This window comes from Silurus meridionalis, chromosome 3 (assembly GCF_014805685.1).
Source record: "Silurus meridionalis isolate SWU-2019-XX chromosome 3, ASM1480568v1, whole genome shotgun sequence".
Lineage (NCBI taxonomy): Eukaryota > Metazoa > Chordata > Actinopteri > Siluriformes > Siluridae > Silurus > Silurus meridionalis.
The window spans coordinates 22,932,967-22,950,950 of NC_060886.1; the positions used below are offsets into that span (position 1 = coordinate 22,932,967).

A 17,984-nucleotide genomic window follows, 5' to 3' on the forward strand; every position below is an offset into this window, starting at 1 on the left:
TGTGTTGCATAAATGACATAAGTCACCTTCTACTGACTAGAAAGTCCTGAGTACTGTTTGACCCAGTCATAATTGTCATGTCAAAAGGGCTTTATTGTCCCTTTAGCCATATAAAGTTGGTACTGCACATAGTGAAATGTAACATTCCTCACCCCAAGATGCTTTAAATGACAATTGAAACACGAGATAACTCATGAAGACATAAGCAGAGCTACACAGAGGACTGCATGGAGTGCACTGTGACAGAAATTAGGTTTATGGAAAGGTCATTAGAAAAATAGGCCAGAACATTGGAGTTAGTTCATGATGTACATGAGTTAGTATGTGCTTGCAGGCCATTCTCACTGTGTTTGGTGTTAGTTTAAGGACAGATGCATAGTGCAGTGTGTATGTGTGTGTGTGTGTCTATAGCTGCTTCCAAATATATAATATACAGTGTTTAATCTGTTTGAGTCACTAACCACTCGGGATAGTTTAATACAGGAAGAAATTGGGTTTTGGGTTGTGAGCAATGAGCCACTAACTGAGTCAGAGCACAGAGCTGGGAAATGCAGTGTGATCTAGTGATTTTACTGACAAAAAATAAAAGGAAATAAATGGTAGATGTGATGCACAATTTCGATAACTGTTTAGTGTATATATTGGGCATGACAAGGTGTTCTATCTGTGTTTATTCATACTGAATTAAAAAGGTTTACAAATCCATTAACAGCCCACTACACTTCTTAGCTGACTTTTTTCTTTTTCACTGTTTAGATTATGTAATTTTGTGCTGTGAGAGAAACTAAATATATCAAATAGCAAATGAAACATAAGTATCAGGTTTGGACTCAGGAACCGCACTTAAAGCACCCTGAGAAACACCGGGTAGAGCTCAGTATGTCAGGTTTCTGTGAATTGCCAGAACAGACAGTTAACAATAGAAAATACCTCAGACCTTTAACTTTTTACTAGTAGCTTGGATATATTTTTTTTTACCAGAAAATTCATTCAAAAAATAAATCATTACATTTTTGCTCTCAATCCGTCCTTATTTTAAGATCAAAGTTTATCACATACTTTTGTCATGTTGACATATATATATATATATATATATATATATATATATGTCAACAACTCTTAAACTTGCAGAACTGAACCATGTTTAAAAATATATAGCATTTGAAATTATAATTTAGACTTTTTTTAAATCAAAACCTAGCCTTAAATAATAATCTGAAAAATGTAAATCTGAAAAAAACGATGTTGCATAAATTAGGCCAAAGTAGTTGCTTTCAGAGTGCTAGAAGAAATATGTTCCATATATACAGCTAGTTTTCTTCAGTCATGTTTAATGTTCTATGCTTTCTGTATGCCCAGTGTAACTATTTCAGTGATGTTCCAGCTAGTTATACTATGCTAATGCTTGCTGGCCAACCTTAGTAAATAATAACCAAATGTTTTTTATAGAACATTAAAACTTTAAGTACACTCGCCTTGTACTAATCATATCCTCGATTTTAATGTACATTTAAAACAGATCGTTCTTTGGCTCAGTCTTTATCCAGTGGCCTAATGAACATTAAGGGTTAATTGAATTGATAATATTATAATAATAATATTAGACTTTTTAATTTTGTGACATTTTATTAATCTTAATTTTATTAATAATTACACAAGTAGCACAACAAATTGATTAAAATTAAAAGTATCAAAAGAAGAAAAAATTTAACTATATTATTCTCCATTGAGTTCTTTTCGACATAATCAAAGGTAACAATTATTGTGCAAAACACAAACTAGAACAACCTCAAACTGTAAACACCAGATGTCGAGAACGAAGTTTTTTAAGCCACACACATTTTAATATAATAAGATAAGATATACCTTTATTCATCCCACAGTGGGGAAATTTCTATGTTACAGCAGCAAAGAAAAATAAATGTGCAAATGATTAAAAAAATAGAGACAGTAAAAGTACATTGCAGTGTATAAATACAAAAGAAAAAGAGACCTTAAATAAGTATTTACACTTCCAAATATTTTGCACATAGGTAATATTGCACATGGGTAATATTGTATGCCTTTAAATTAATGTTATTGTACATTTTTGGTGACTGGTTCACTGAGAGCAGCTCTGATTGTACAGTCTAATAGCAGCAGGGAGGAAAAACCGTCTGTATCGCTCCTTCAGACACTTAGGGTGTAACAGTCTGTCACTGAAGGAGCTGCTCAAAAATGAAACTGTTACATTCAGTGGGTGAGAGTCGTTCTCCAGCAATGATGATAGTTTAGCTACCATCCTCCTTTCTCCCACCTCCTGTACAGTGTCCAGGGGAATCCCCAGGACTGAGCTTGTCCAGTCTCTTAGTCCAGTAGAGATGCTGCTGCACCAGCAGACCACACCATCGAAGATAGCTGTAGTGTAAATGCACATAGCTCAGCTTTCTGGCAGGAGATCTTCCATACCACTGACATGATTGCCCTTTTCTAGGTAGCGCTTTGCTAACAGTCAGAGCAAGAGTGTTATCTGAGCCGTTAACGAAGGGGGGCATATTTTATTTATTTTTTGGTCTTTTTTTTTCTGACAAAAAAATGATAATTGGCCGGAAATTCTAACCTTTTTTTTCTTTTTTTCAGAAGAAGAGTAGCATTCATTAAATTTGTACTCAATGTGTCATTGTATATCCACAATTACAGGAGTTTTTAAATTCCTGATTTTTTTTGTCATCAGTGTGATAGTAACACACCTTTCAGACTCAGAAGTAAATAATGACATGTATGCTGCTGGTGTGCATGTGTGTGTGTGTGTGTGTGTGTGTGTGTGTGTGTGTGTGTGTGTGTGTGTGTGTGTGTGTGCGCTTGCTCAGTGGTCGGGTAAGCTGTGCCCAAACACAGCTGTACTAACACAGAAACGCTCTGCTTAACCCCCTACCGGATCCACGCCAAGCCAGCTTCAAAACCCCTGCTGTCCCATGATGACACCGTGGCTGTTCCAGCCCTTGCAAAGTGTACATCATTTAGCTCCTTTTCTGTGCTGTGATCTCCGTTTCAGTACCCCACCTTTGCTCTGACCTTCATGTTACGAAAACCCCCTCATCCCTTCATTCTACAGGCAAAAAAAAGGTAAAAGTTGAGCCTCCCAGAGCAGGCACGAGTAGCGATCCTTTTTGCACTCCCAGATTAAAGCTGATCACAGTGCTGCTTATGGATTCATGGGCAGAAAGAGAATAGCAGGGGAGGCCAAATGAAAGGTGACAGTCCCAGAACAAGCCTGAGCCACTGTGTCCTACATCCTCATTACACTACAGACCATTAACCAATGAAAGACTGAAAACGTAGAGAGAGAAAGGCCTAAAAGCATCGTAAGCTTCATATAATACCTAAAATTAACCATTCCTGCAGTCAACCCCCCTCCAAAAAAAAGAACTTTGACTTCTCCCTCCTCACCTGGACCCCTTTTCACTTGTGCAGTAGAATATTAATCTTTAATAGGGTAATAATTGGGCTAGCATATTTGTTGTCACCGACCATTAGGCCAGATTAATTAGGCCATTTAGTTTAGCTTAAGAAAGTGTCGGCATTGAGGAATGGTGCATATGAAGGCAGAAGGCTGTGCTCAGCACCAGCTGCTCTATCGTGTGTGTGATCGCTTCGTCTCAGCCTGTTGTCTCTCAGCCTCTCGTACCGGGCAGCTGACACCTCTCCTTTTGTTGTGTCGTACCTATTTTTCCCCTTTTCAGCACCTCCACTTTGTGTTAACTTGCAGTGTTAAATATATAGAGCATTGGAACATTTTCCATCCCCTCTATGAAAATCCACCTGCCAAAAGTTTTTTGTCGGCCATTATCACTGCAGAGCATGCTGGTCTATCCAATACCGGCTCACCATAGTTCAAATTTGCTCACCTTGGCACCGTCTCGCATTATGCTCAGTTGCTGTTGCTGCCCGATTGCTTTGAGCGAACGGAGTCATTCACAAACTCTGCCAGTTGTTTACTGGCATTGTGGTCTGCATTTAATTACTTTCTTCCTTTGGTGGACTATGATAAAGCGGAGCGTGAACGCATGCAGGGGGTTGTGCTCTTGTCGTTTTGTATCGAGGCTGCTGTGCTGTTGATTAATCTCGCTCTCTCTCACACACACACACACACACACACACACCGCTAAATGTATGCATACTAAAGCAGCTTGAGGCAGTGAGGTACAGCAATTCTGGTGATTAGTTGGCCCGTTTGAAACGGGGCTGGTCCGTACCCCTCAGCCACATGCGCCCTTCAGGAATGAGGCAGGGGGCAACAGCTTTCTGTTGGAGCTCTTAAAGTATGAAGTGTGCTCATGTTAGTGTTTTTCATTTATGCACTGATTAACAATGTTTCTGCTCAAGCTAACATGCAAGAGCAGGTTTTGTGTTACAGAGCCAGAGCTCTTTGAAGGCTCATAATGAGAAATTGATAATAAATTATGCAACACCCAATTTAATTTGATGAGCCAGTAAAATGTTTATATCCAACCTTATTTAAGAAGAGGTGAAGACTGATAACGGTACGGTTTTATTACCAGGCGATTTACAGCCGTGGTGTCAGCGGCAAAGAGTGTTCACATTTGTGCAGTTTCTTCTTTTTTCTTTTCTTTCCTTTTCTTTTATTCCTGTTTTTTTTTTCTTTTTCTTTCCTTCCATTCTGGTCCCTTCTCTCCATCCATTTCCTTTCCTTTCTGTTCCTTGTCTTTCTTTTCTTTTCCTTCTTTTCTGCTCCTTTCTTTTTGCTTGGTTTCCTTTTCATCTCTTCACTTTCCTTCCATTCCCTGTTTTTTCATTTGTTTCTTTTATTTTTCACTGCTTCTCTCCATTCCCTTTCCGTCCTTCCCTCTCCCACATATTTCCAACTTTTCTCTGCATGCTCCTTCCTTTCATTTTCCTTCCTCTTTACTGTTTTATCCTGTGTTTACAAACTAAAGGTTCTGTTAAAAAAGTAGATAAGAAGTAAATATAATAGAAAGTTTAAGAATACAAAAATGACGAGAGAAAAAAGAGAGAGAAAATACAATACAGTATTGTCTGTCTCTTTCTCTCTCTCTCTCTCTCTCTCTCTATCTATCTAGCTATCTATCTATCTATCTAGCTATCTATCTATCTATCTGAAAATAAATATATATATATATATATATATATATATATATATATATATATATATATATATATATATATATATAAAATTCTGTGTTTGAGCCAAGTCCTAACTGTGGTGGTCACAGGCAGAAAAATGACCACAATAAATCATTACACATGAAATATTTTATTTATTTATTTATCAGAATGCCCAGCAAGGCTTGTGTCCTCTGTGCACTTCTCTTTTGTTTCTCTTGTACTCGGGGTGATGCAGGATCTGTGTTGTGTATTGTGACTAAAAGCCTGTTGATGTCAATAGCTGTAGTTTTCCCACGAGGCAGCTGAAAATGAGGTCTAATCGAATGGATATTAAAGTCACAATAGGCTGCTGTGACTATTAGTAGCTGTCAGCTGTGGCCCCTGTTCACTCTCCTCTCTGTCCACAAGATTAGTTTTCACTGCTAAATATTTATGCACTTACTGTAGACTTAACCTCGGAGTCCCCGCAGATTCATTTATCTTCTCCCTTCTTTTCTTTGCACTCCATCATTGTTGCTCTCAAGATTTCCCACTCTCGTACACAAAGTCGGCAACAGTGTTAGTCTGCGCTGGTTTAAGTGAACAGTTCATTTTGAAAGCACATCATTAACGTGTTTCATTCCTGTGTATCTGTCACTGTCTCAGGTGGAGCCGGGGAGCGGCAGGCTCGGGCGCAGCAGAAGCTCTTCACTATGGATGTGGATGAGGAAGAGAATATGAGTGAGTTTTATATACATACACACGCTCACGCAAATGGTCTAATCCCCAAAACTGCACTTACAGTTGAGTGCTAAAGTTTGTATAACATTAGGACAAAATTACGATAATAAAATAATACACACCAGGGTTACTGTTGCCATCCTGAAAATGATCATTTCTTTATAACAGCATAAAGTGTTATCCTACTTATATAAAAATATGGATTACAATTTCAACCTCTTATATTTGCATTTAACTTTGTGGAACATTTAAGTGATGTGTTAGTCCTTGTTATTACTTCTGTTAAAGCAGCTATAAGTAGTTATTTCATTCACACTGGAGCCTTCTTCTATTAATATTAAAGAAAACATCATACAGAAAAATCACAGGTTTTTCAATTCTTAATTATTAGACTTTTTTAATCGAAACGGTCCACCATGCAAGTTCTTCTGAATTGGTCAGTACATCGTCTGACAAATCAGAATCAAGAAATCAGGGATGTGCGATATGAATTTTGTGAAATATATAATGTAAATGTAAATTTTATTTCCAACACTTCCATTTAGAACTGCTCACAATCTCAATCCCATCTTTGGAACAGCTCCTGAGTCCTCTCAGTCGTAATGTCCTACTCTATTCATTCATATTTTTAACTCAATGTATCCGCATTCAAAACAGAGTCACCACACCGAGTTTTATGCACAGTCTGAAAACACACGTATTGCGGTTGGGCAGTTTATAGACAGGCATATTCCTGCAGTACTCAATGTGTCATGATGTAAAGTATATTTTTTTGCCTATTTTATATAATTGCATTATAACAATTTATCACAATATTGTTCATATTGTTCAATGTTTTATTAAGAATTAAGTAATATACAGTATTTAGTAATACTTACTACACTCAGATAAACCTGTACACTACACTGTTCAGTGTCTTTAAACCTGTGACATTTTCTAAGAATCTATTACTGATATTGCTATTGGAGCTCTGATTATCAGTCTAAATGAATATTGATATCCCCACAGTAAGAAAAAAACACTATATGAATATAGTGTAAAATCTGTTGGGTCAGCTTACATCACATACATGTGCAGCATAAAGTATGCACTATATGAACAAAAGTTTGTAAACACCTGGCCATTAGGATTTGTATGTGCTTTCCTATTTCACCTTCTTGTCCATTTAGCTACAGGGGCTTAAGTAAAGTCAGGCTCGGATGTAGGATGAGGAGGCCTGGGGTGCAGTCAGTATTTCCAGTTCATCCCAAAGGTGTTCAGTAGGGTTGAGGTCAGAGCTCTATAGCAGGCCACTTAAGATCTTCCACTCCAACCCATGTAAACTATATCTTCATGGGGCTGGCTTTGTGCAAGGGCATTGCAATGCCTCAACAGGTTTAGGCCTCCCAGGTCATCCTATACAATTGTGTTCCTCCAACTTTGTGGTAACAATTTGAGGATGAATTTCCAGCCACATAAAAGGCAGGTGTCACAATTATTTTGACCTTTAACTGTGTAGATCGATTCGGATAATGCAGTCTGATGAAGACCTGACACTAATACTCAGGAATGTATCATTTTCAACATGGCTCCAACAAAATAACTTTTTATTGCATATAACATGAGCAGAAGGAAAACCGTACCGATATCAGTAGGTATAGCGCTTGCACTATTGTTGGATTAATTAAAAATTCAAACAGTCAGAGTGGTATCTGTCACCACTCAGGTTCTCTCACGAATCATCCTTATCCAATTGTTCAAAAGAGTTTCAGGAATAGACAACATCCTTTCATAGCCTCTGAGCCGTCAGCCATGCTCCGAGCCGCTCTGAATGGGAGTGTGTGTATTAGTAGATGGCTGTCAGGAAGAGCTGTTATCCCAGGAGAAATGAAGCTCTCTATTGTCCTGTCACTTACCGACTTCACCCCAAAGCACCCCACAAAGGAAAGCAAGGTCATTTATTAGCACCTCAAAGCCCCACCACCAGTTTCTTATTTAGATTTGCAGTGGATAAGCACACGGGCGATATGCCGAAGCTTTTCAAACTAGTCCTGCTGATAATTCTTTATAGAAGTTCTCTTTGATTCAACTTGCTTAAGCCCTAGCTATTGCTATTTCTAGGTAAAAAAATAATAATAATATCAGCATAAGTAAAAAAATCTAAAGTATTTCCAATCTTGTTCTCAAGGAGTTCAACTGTGTGTGTGTGTGTGTGTGTGTGTGTGTGTGTGTGTGTGTGTGTGTGTGTGTGTGTGTGTGTGTGTGTGTGTGTGTAAGGTTTGGAAGCAATCACGATGAGAGCACAAAATATTGCTCAGCTGCTAATCAGCACAACACCAAAACAAGCATCTGTGAGCTTGTATATGAGGTTCAGGTGGATTAGCAAATGAGCAAGTACGATAATACGTTCATTTCAAATACTTGTATGGAATTAAAAAGGATGTCACTCATTGCTTTACTTAGAAATATAGTTAGTTATGTACTTAATTTAGTAAGTTAGATAGTATATAGGTTGTAAATAATTTACATATTTACTACTTTAAGCAATTAGGATTTAATAAATACATTAATAAGTATGTTTGTAAGGTAGTAAATATCTACATAGTTATATAAAGTTAATTTGTGCTATTCAATCAGCTATGGATTTACACGTAAATGGTTGATTGGTTGGTTGGTTAGTTAGTTACGCTTGCACTTGTGTGACATTTGGAAAAACTGTGAAATGAGATTGTTATGCTGATCATGTAATATCATCTACAGGTTTCTTTACCCATTATGTAAGAATGAGCATGTCATTTGAATAAAGAGCAGAATATGTGATTATGTTAATAAAAAGTGGATTGCTTTGCACGTCTAATCAGTCCTTGTTGATTTGGAGTGCACCTCTTCTCCCACTCTGGAGGTATGTTTGTGTGTGTGTGTGTGTGTGTGTGTGGTGTAGTGTTGCTGTGGGGTAGAAATAAGTTCGGGTGTCTTCAGTATGAGATTTTAGAGCCGTGTGTGTGTGTGTGTGTGTTCCCGAAGATAGAGCATGTGTGTTTGCGAGTGTGATGTGTGCATGTGATCACAGCATCCATCCTGCACCAGATTACCCTCTGCTGCTGCTCTCTCTCAGGAGACAGAAATGACTAGCCCTTAAGAAGTAGAGATAATTAGCACTCTGCCAGCATAAATGATCTTTTATAATCTGCCCTGAAACCCTGCTGAGCCTGAAAACTGCTTTAAAGGTGCAGTCAGAAGAGACATGAAGAATAAATGAAGCTCAGATCCCCCCAGATGAAAAGCTGAGAGTCCACTCTGCACTTATTCGAATGTTTGTGAGATTACACTATTAGCGAGTATTAACGTTACACTAACTGTCAAAGTTATCAGGCCAACTCTGATAATTACCTTCATCTGCCTTTCCTTTGGGATGTGTCCTGCATGAAGATGTAAGATGAAGAAACGTTAGCTTAGAGGAGTTTTCAATTCTCAATGTCTGTGGTTGTTTATTTGCTGCTTTGTATTCACGTATTGTCCTACAGTGCCACACCCTTCCTCGACTCTTTCTTCTTTGTTACAGCACTCTCTCTTTCTCTCTCCCTCACTCTCTATTTCTCTCTCTTTCTCTTTCTCTCATTCTCTTCCTTTCTCTGTTTCCCTCTCTCTTTCTTCCCGTGAGCACCGAAAGGAGTAACCTATCGAGCTTTTGTTGCAGGATGTTATAAATGAAAATTTAGCCAAAGTTCCATGAGCTTTGTCAACAAAGACATGATGATGTGTGTTCCACACAGTGGTTTGCCCAAGCGTCTGTCAATTTATTCAGCATCATTGCCGAGTACTTTTATCTAATCAACCCAGCGCAGTGCTAAATCGTGTGTAGAGCAATTTCTCATATCAAATAAGATTGGGTCAGTGGTGTAGAATAACATTTTTTACATCATTGAAGCTCTTCATTTCTTTACCTTATACACCAGTATGTGTGTGTTCGTTTCACATACTCTTGGATACCACCATTAGCATGTAAATGTTTTCTAGGCTAGATACACATTACTTATATGGAAGGGTTTAACTGAACATTATGTATGTCTGTCCCTCCAGGGGAATTAGTTTCCTAATTAGAGTATTTCCTCAATTCGAATACAGTATATGCTTCACAAGCAGGTTTCTTTTTATTATTATTGATAGCCATTGCTTCCTTCCATATTTTATCCAGTCCTTAAAGTCCATAAAGCTGTTGCCCTTTTCTAATTCCATTCAAGAAAGAATGATATTCTTGTAGCCGTGTATTAGCCCTGGCTGCATTTCCAATGCGCAAGAACACATCTGGTAAATGTTTAATGATTGTTAAAATTCAGGATATAATACATCTTGGCTAATTCAAGCAATTAGACTTTCAGCTAATAAAAAAGAAAGGCTACAGCACTGTATTATTCCAGTAGTTTTTTGGGGGTTTATTTCGATTATTTTATTAGCAAAGTCATTCTATCCCTCAGCATAAAAAAAGGAGCGCACATCACTTGTTCAGTTGCAAAGAGAGCTAAAGGAATCTATAAATTTTACATTTACAAGATCCTGCAATGAAGGCATTGTAAGCTACTCTTTCTGGGCATCGCAGGTTCCTGCAGCACCGACGTCAAAGAAAACCGCAACCTGGACAACGTCTCCTCCAAGGAGGGGGCAAGTATGCCCGAACAGCTCCCCAACGGCAGCGGAGGAGGCGGGCGGAAGCGCCCCTTGGAGGAGGGCAATAATGGTCATGCACACCCCAAGTTCAGGCCCAAGAAGCGTAAGAAAACTCCAGGGCCAGTTCTTCCAAAGAACGCTCTTATGCAGCTTAATGAGATCAAGCCTGGTCTGCAGTACAAGCTACTTTCTCAGACTGGGCCAGTCCATGCCCCTGTATTTGTCATGACTGTTGAGGTGAATGGGCAACTTTTTGAAGGTTCTGGCCCCACTAAGAAAAAGGCAAAGCTGAACGCAGCTGAGAAAGCACTACGCTCTTTTGTGCAGTTCCCAAACGCTTCAGAGGCGCACCTGGCCATGGGTCGAACACTCACCATCAACACAGACTTCACCTCAGACCAAGCCGACTTTCCCGACATGCTCTTTAATGGCTTTGAGACTCCTGCGCCCCAGGAGGACTCTTTTTACCTGGGCTCAAACTCCAATGGTTCCCTAAACCCACTTGGAGAATACCCAATTCCCCCAGTGACTGGTACCAACAGCTTGGCCCAAGCCCCGCTGCTTCCTCCCTCCACTTTTAACACATCGTCCAGCGGAAAGAACCCTGTCATGATCCTGAATGAACTGCGGCCGGGCCTGAAGTATGAGTTCGTGTCCGAGAGTGGCGAGAGCCACGCTAAAAACTTTGTCATGTCCGTGACCGTCGACTCCCAGACCTTCGAGGGATCAGGGAGGAATAAAAAACTGGCCAAGGCTCGTGCCGCTCAAGCTGCGCTCTCTGCTCTCTTCAACATGCAGCTGGACCAGACACCATCTCGCCAGCCAATCCCCAGAGAGGGCCTACAGCTACACCTGCCCCAGGTATGACTTTTTGCATTTGCCCTGCGTGATCTCCGTAAATTGTTTTTTCATAACAATTTTTTATAACCTCAAAAGAAATCACCCTCGAACATGTTTGTAGATTGTGTGCATAAATTTGGAATATAATTGACTAAATCTAACATTTTCTTTATCCCCTTTCTCCCTGATCGATCAGGCTTTTAGATAAAGTGTAGCCATATAGCATGTCTTAAGATTTGCAAAGTGATTCAAGAAGAATCAATTTCTCACCTCTCTGTAGTATTTGATACATTTATCTGAACTCTGTGGAGAGTTGTTAAAGATTAGTTCTCTATGCGATTGATTCCTAAACACAATGGTATTACTTTATGGCAAGCTTAAATCAAAATGTAGATATGATAAAAAAGATCAACACTTATCTAGCAGCTAAAAGGACCAAAGTCCCATGTGCTTCTAGAAGAAAGAAAAAAACTGTCATTTACGCTTTTCCTAAACCTTTTGTTAATCCTGCTTCAAGATAAGTCCAGAGACTGAAACTGGCCCAATCTTAATTAACATCTCGCTCTGAACCGTGTCAAAACAAGAGCGTTTAGCTGTAGACCCGGCTGCTGCCCGAAGAGTGGGCTGTCAGGAACGTGTTCGGTGTCTGACGCTGATGCCTTGTGGGCTGCTCATGTGCCTGACAGGCTCACAGCAAAGAACATGGAGCTCTGGAAGCAATGCCTCCCATCACTCAGCCCAGGCTCTATGATTTAACGTGCTGTCAGACCCTTGTTCAGGGCTGTGGCACATGGGTAAATTTATTTTAGGCGGATGGTGAAAAGATGGCTGGGATAAAATGCATTAGGTGGACTTTTCATTTATCGCTGGCCTACTCATTGCACCAGTCATGCTTTGTGGTGTATGTATGTGTGTGTGTGTGTGTGTGTGTGTGTGTGTGTGTGTGTGTGTGTGTGTGTACAGATACAGTCAGACAGAAAGGCAAGGTGAGAAGTAAATGACAGTCTTTCAAAATGGAAGCGTGCTATTTATCTTTGGCTCTTCGGTTTCTTGGTGCAGCTGTTTCTCCCTTATCCAGCTGTCACCGCTTTGTTTAATTCAGCCTGCTGCTTTTATGGCTGCGATACAGCGCCACGTAATCGTCCAGTGAATTCACAGTCTGTTAACGTTTATTAAACGTATCTTCCAGTGATAGTTGCCTCCCCTGCTACTTGCCGAGAAAATTAATGAAAATCCAAGTGGCGCTAATAGTAAGCCTGATTGCCAGGCTGAAAACGCTCCTTCTGTTTTGAAGGGTTTCATTCTCCCACACCAGCACAGCGAGTCAGGCGGCTCTCCTGCGACGTCGAGCTCACATTAGCTGTCTGCTGTTGAGTGATTCTGAAGTGCTGGGGAAGCAATGTTGGACTAATGTCTCTAATTTGTGCCCATTCAACCAGTGACTTCTCTCCGGCATAATCATTTTCCACCATATTAGCAGAGGAGAATGGAGAATGAGACAAAAGTCACTGTCACAATGAGAGGGGAATGAAATGCCTAAAGAAGGTACATTAGACAGAATAATTCACATTGGTGAAAGGTGAAACTGAGGACCACAATCTCCTTGAAGTTAGGAATTCAATTTGATTTGTATAGAACATATAAAAATATGGCACCAAGAAGCTTTTTTTTTTTTTTTTTTTTTTTTTAGCTAAAAAGGGATTCAGAAATCTCAGATAAATGCATATGTCTTAAGCAGCTGTGTGTGCTCTGTCAGGTTTTAGCAGATGCCGTCTCACGTCTCGTTGTGGACAAGTTCAGCGAGCTCACTGACAACTTCACCTCCCCTCACGCACGGAGGAAAGTGCTGGCTGGGGTTGTCATGACAACAGGTAGGACTTTGCCCAGGGCCTTTCTGTGGACATGTACCCATCTTCTCTGGGGTTGAATTTGGGTGTTGTTCCATTTCCCAGACATGCTCTTAATGCAGTGATTTCATGACTAGAAGCAAATAAACCTCTAAGCAATGAATTGGAAAATAAATGATATTGAGTTTACATACACAAAGCAGAGAAGGCAGTTTTAGTATACATGTGCCTAAACAACTTAGAAAGAATGAAATTCCATTGCTACAGTATCCAGGTCATTTACATGGCATAATAGTCATCCTTTTCAGGGATGTTGTAAAACTAAAACCATTCTTTGTCAAATTCACATTTTAACTTTCTCTCATGCACTCTTTCTTTTTTTCTTTTTCCTTGCTTTACATTTTGGCCCGATCTCCAAATCAGAGAACGATCCAATAACACTACACACTCAGAGATATATGAAACTTCACAAGTGTGAAATTGTTTTTCTCAGTTAAAGTTGGTGTGAAGCAGATTATCTGTGGAATAGGGTTTCAGTTCTCCTGTGATATAGTATGTAGCTCTGGTAGAGATCATGTTTTACAGAAAAACTCTTACTTCTCGCTTCATTCTTTTATTTGATAGACATCATTACTGGGCTGTTTGGTTCCATTTGAATCCGTTGATAAAAGTGTAAGATTTGAAGGGTTGCCATGTATTAGGAAATGATTATAAATTGTTTATATAATTACTCACTATATGCGTTTGTGGATACTTGACCATCACACCGATGTTTGTTTTGGAATTCTGGAATGGCTTTGGAGTAGATTTGGCCGATTTGCACGCTTATCCACAAGAGCATTAGTGAGATCAAATACTGGTGTCAAGTGTGGAGGCCTGAAGTGCAGTCAGTGTTCCGGTTCATTCCAATGATGTTTAATAGGGATGAGTTTATGGCTTGAGTTTTTTTTACTCCTCTCTTTATTTATGCCTTCATGGCACCCACTTTGTGTACTGGCACAGTAAAATGCTGGTACACGTTTGGGCCTCTTAGGTCTATTGAAGGAAAATTTTACAGCAATGCCACACCATATACAATCATTCTACACAATTGTAGGCTTTCAGCTCATGGCAACATTGCTCATCATGTCTGTGCGGGGGTCAGGGGTGCACAGACTTTTAATTGTGCTATATAGTCTAGCTTGAGCACTGTATTTTGTATTTCTGTATTTTGGTTTGTTTTACAATATGGCAAAATAAAGATGCATTTTTAATGGTGAATGTTGTACTGAGTAATATACCGTCCTTTCTAGTTTTTCAGAAGCTTTTTAATGTTCATAAATTCTATGTGAAGTAGGTGTTAGTTTGAAAGTCATTTATAAAATTTAATTAAAGCAAGTAAAAGATTTGACATACTGTATTTGGCCAAATCTGGTTATAGTTTTGCTTGGATGCTTCAGAGAGACACTTCAGAGCCATGTTTCTCACTCTTCTGACTGCAGGCACTGACGTGAAGGAGGCCCAGGTGATCTGCGTCTCCACTGGAACCAAGTGCATAAATGGCGAGTACATGAGCGACCGTGGCCTGGCACTTAACGACTGCCATGCTGAAATCATCGCCCGCCGCTCTCTGCTTCGCTACCTATACATGCAGCTGGAGTACTTCCTCAGGTGAGACACTCGTCACATCAAACCAAAATTACAGCTCCGCTTACCCCGTACATCAGAGCTGCTTTCAGACGGCGTGTAGCACAGCTGTTCCGCAGTCAAGCAGTCTTATTAAAAGCAGTACGTCTCTGACGTGGTTTCTAAGGCCGTCTTAGAAGTTAACCTTTCAAAGGAATTGAATTTAACACCTGTTTTTATCTTTGAATAGTAACTGCAAAGATGAGCACGAGAAGTCCATTTTTACCCGGTGTGAGAAACATGGCTACCGGCTCAAGGACAACGTTCAGTTTCACCTGTACATCAGCACGTCACCATGTGGAGACGCTCGCATCTTCTCCCCACACGAGGCAGGCGTAGAAGGTTAGCACTGCTGTTTACTTCCTGTTTGAGGTTTGCTCATTTTAACCTTTATACTAAAATGAAAGAGCTAAGTGATAAAAGGTGGTTTTTTAGATTTTGCTGAATTTACAGCAAGAATTGGGTTCTTCTGTTTATAAGATACATTGACACATCAAACCAAAAGGTATTTTTTTTTCTGCTTATTTATTTATTTATTTTAAACACATAAATATTTCTATAAATGACATGTATTAGAGTCATGATAAATAACAAACAAAGTGGTGGCCGTATTCAGATTCTTCAAATTAAGTCTTCCAGTCAACATTAAGTGGTACCAAGAGCTACCACTTCTACTCTTCTACACTTCTAGTGGTGGGTTAGAAATAAAATAGATTTCTAAAGTGTGTTTTTAACCCCCAAAATTTGTCTTTAGGCAGGAACAAAAACTCCAAGAAAAAATGCAATCTTTTTATTAATTCTTATATATTGCAAAGTATTTCTTGTTTTATCAGAAATATGAACATTTGGACACATGCATCAATGCCAGAAAAATACCACTTACTGTTTAAATTTATATAATCCACATTAGAAATTTCTGGGAGTAATCAGTGTAATGTAATGTATTTGCTCACACGTGTATTGCTTGTAATGGTAACACTGTACACCGAGCACAACAAGGAATGTGGGGCAGGGGAATATACACTTTATTTTGTGTACATTGTGATATGATGAAGCACAATGCAGAAATGTGCACACCAAACAGTGCACACTGGTCACATTATTGTGTTTAATTTAAGGTGTTAAAAACTGGTTAATACTGGTAAAATATCAATAAATAAATAAATAAATAAATAAAAAACACAGTAAGAAAGCTCTTAAGTAGCTGTCAAACAACAGCAGAGACCCAGGAAATCGGGCATTTTAGCCACTTTTGGAGCTCGATTTCTGCAGGTTCCTTGGCCAGACACTTTTATGTTCATTCAGTCTGAGTTTATTCTTTAATTGTTTATTCAATCAAAGAACTAGTCATTTTTTTATTATTATTTTTAGGTATGGTGAACCTGCATTTTATTTTGTTTATCAACTTAAACCTTTATTAATTAATCAAATTTTACATTCATTAATACATATTTTTTATTTATCTTATTTATATATATATATATATATATATATATATATATATATATATATATATATAGATATAGATAGATATAGATATAAATCCAAGCAGCACTCAGTTTTTTTGCTTTTTTCATGATTGAGAAATGAACGTGTCTTTTCAGTAGCACTTTTTCTTCATTTAAATGTAGTTTGAAATTATAAGTAACATGTCAAATGCCATGGTCATAAAACAAATGAAATTATAAACAGAGGGTATTGCTACACCCTTAGTACTCAGCTATCTTGTTTCCATAGTGGATTATGATTAATATTTGGTACTGAAGATTAATTCTTAAGTCAATATTTACCATAGCACGAGTGTATTCTCTACGTTACCCTTAACCCTCGTCACCCTGCATTAGACGGACCACTTCCAACATGGTTATGTTTGATCTCTTTCATCTCCCTCTGGCTGGCTGGCAGTTGTCTAAAATGATTTATTCAAACACTTCTTTAGAAATTAATTATCAAAGCCCAATAATTGAATCCATTTAAGCTTATGATGTTTTTGTCTGTGATCAGCATTGTTTAATTAGAATTTCCTTCAACTCTTTCCGTTTTCAAAACACATTTGGACAGTCTGTTTAATTAGCCAGCGTCGTCTCTGTGTCTGATTAATTCTGCTTTGTGAGTGTCATACGTGAATCAATTGTATGTCGCCGCAGCTGTGATGCACAGTGGCTCTGATGAGCTTTATCCGGAGTTCTCACTACACATGGAGCTACAGAAAGATTTGACAGACTGCTTTGGCCTATTGTTAGGTGTTCTTTACTAACTGCTGTTTTTACTTTTCTTATTGTAGATCAGGGAGACAGACACCCGAACCGGAAAGCTCGGGGTCAACTGAGAACTAAGATCGAGTCGGGCGAGGGCACCATCCCAGTGCGTTCCAACAACACCATTCAGACATGGGATGGAGTTCTGCAGGGGGAGAGACTTCTCACGATGTCGTGCAGTGACAAGATCGCCAGGTAACACGCAAAGCTGTAGTGACGAGCTTGTTTCAAGCTGCGGGTTATGATCAAAATTTCTTATAAATTATTGTATCATTTTATATATACCGTATTTTCCGGACTATAAGTAGCTACTTTTTCCACGCTTTGAACCCCGCGGATTAAACAACGAAGCGGCTAATTTATGGATTTTTTCTGGGTTTTTCCTGGTTTTACAAACTTCAATCCAAAAAAACTGAGCCCCATAACATTAGACTAATGAAATTGCTAAACGGGTTCAGGTGAACCAATGAAACTCTTTATATTAAATCAGATGCTCTCCCACTGAATCGGGCCGCACCACGTCATAAATATTGATGATGTTCCTCTGACGTTTGACCTGCCGCTCACTCGACTGTCTACAGGAATTGCGAATCATTGGTCACGCTGAAAACAACCGGGCATGAAAAAACACACTTCACGGAGCTGCACGGCATCGGGAGAAAAGCTTCACTGATGGTGATTTTTAAACGCACGACGATGCCAAAAGAAAAACTCTCGAGAAAAATAGTTGTGAAAGGAAGGAGGAAGACAGTGAACAATGACTTTCTTGGTAGGCTACTGTTTAGATACAAGCCGTGTAACAGACACTGTCTTTCGTTAAAGCCTGTGTAATGTTCATTAGTTTTAATGTAGACATATAGACAGGCTTATAGACAGGTGTGGC

The 17,984-nt window shown here is 39.0% G+C and overlaps 1 protein-coding gene across 6 annotated transcripts in view; it reads left to right on the plus strand.

Moving 5' to 3' along the window:
* Nucleotides 1–17,984, plus strand: part of adarb1b (adenosine deaminase RNA specific B1b) — a 170,782-nt gene that overhangs the window by 135,909 nt on the left and 16,889 nt on the right. For 5 of the 6 annotated variants that reach the window (XM_046844963.1, XM_046844962.1, XM_046844961.1 and 2 more), the window contains 6 exons: nt 5,773–5,847; nt 10,424–11,352; nt 13,088–13,202; nt 14,660–14,828; nt 15,034–15,185; nt 17,128–17,296. In XM_046844963.1, the coding sequence (XP_046700919.1) occupies nt 5,820–5,847; nt 10,424–11,352; nt 13,088–13,202; nt 14,660–14,828; nt 15,034–15,185; nt 17,128–17,296 (1,562 nt within the window). In that variant the 5' untranslated portion in view covers nt 5,773–5,819. Of the gene's footprint in view, nt 1–5,772; nt 5,848–10,376; nt 11,353–13,087; nt 13,203–14,659; nt 14,829–15,033; nt 15,186–17,127; nt 17,297–17,984 lie in introns of all 6 variants that reach the window. The other variant, XM_046844965.1, reaches the window with a different exon arrangement.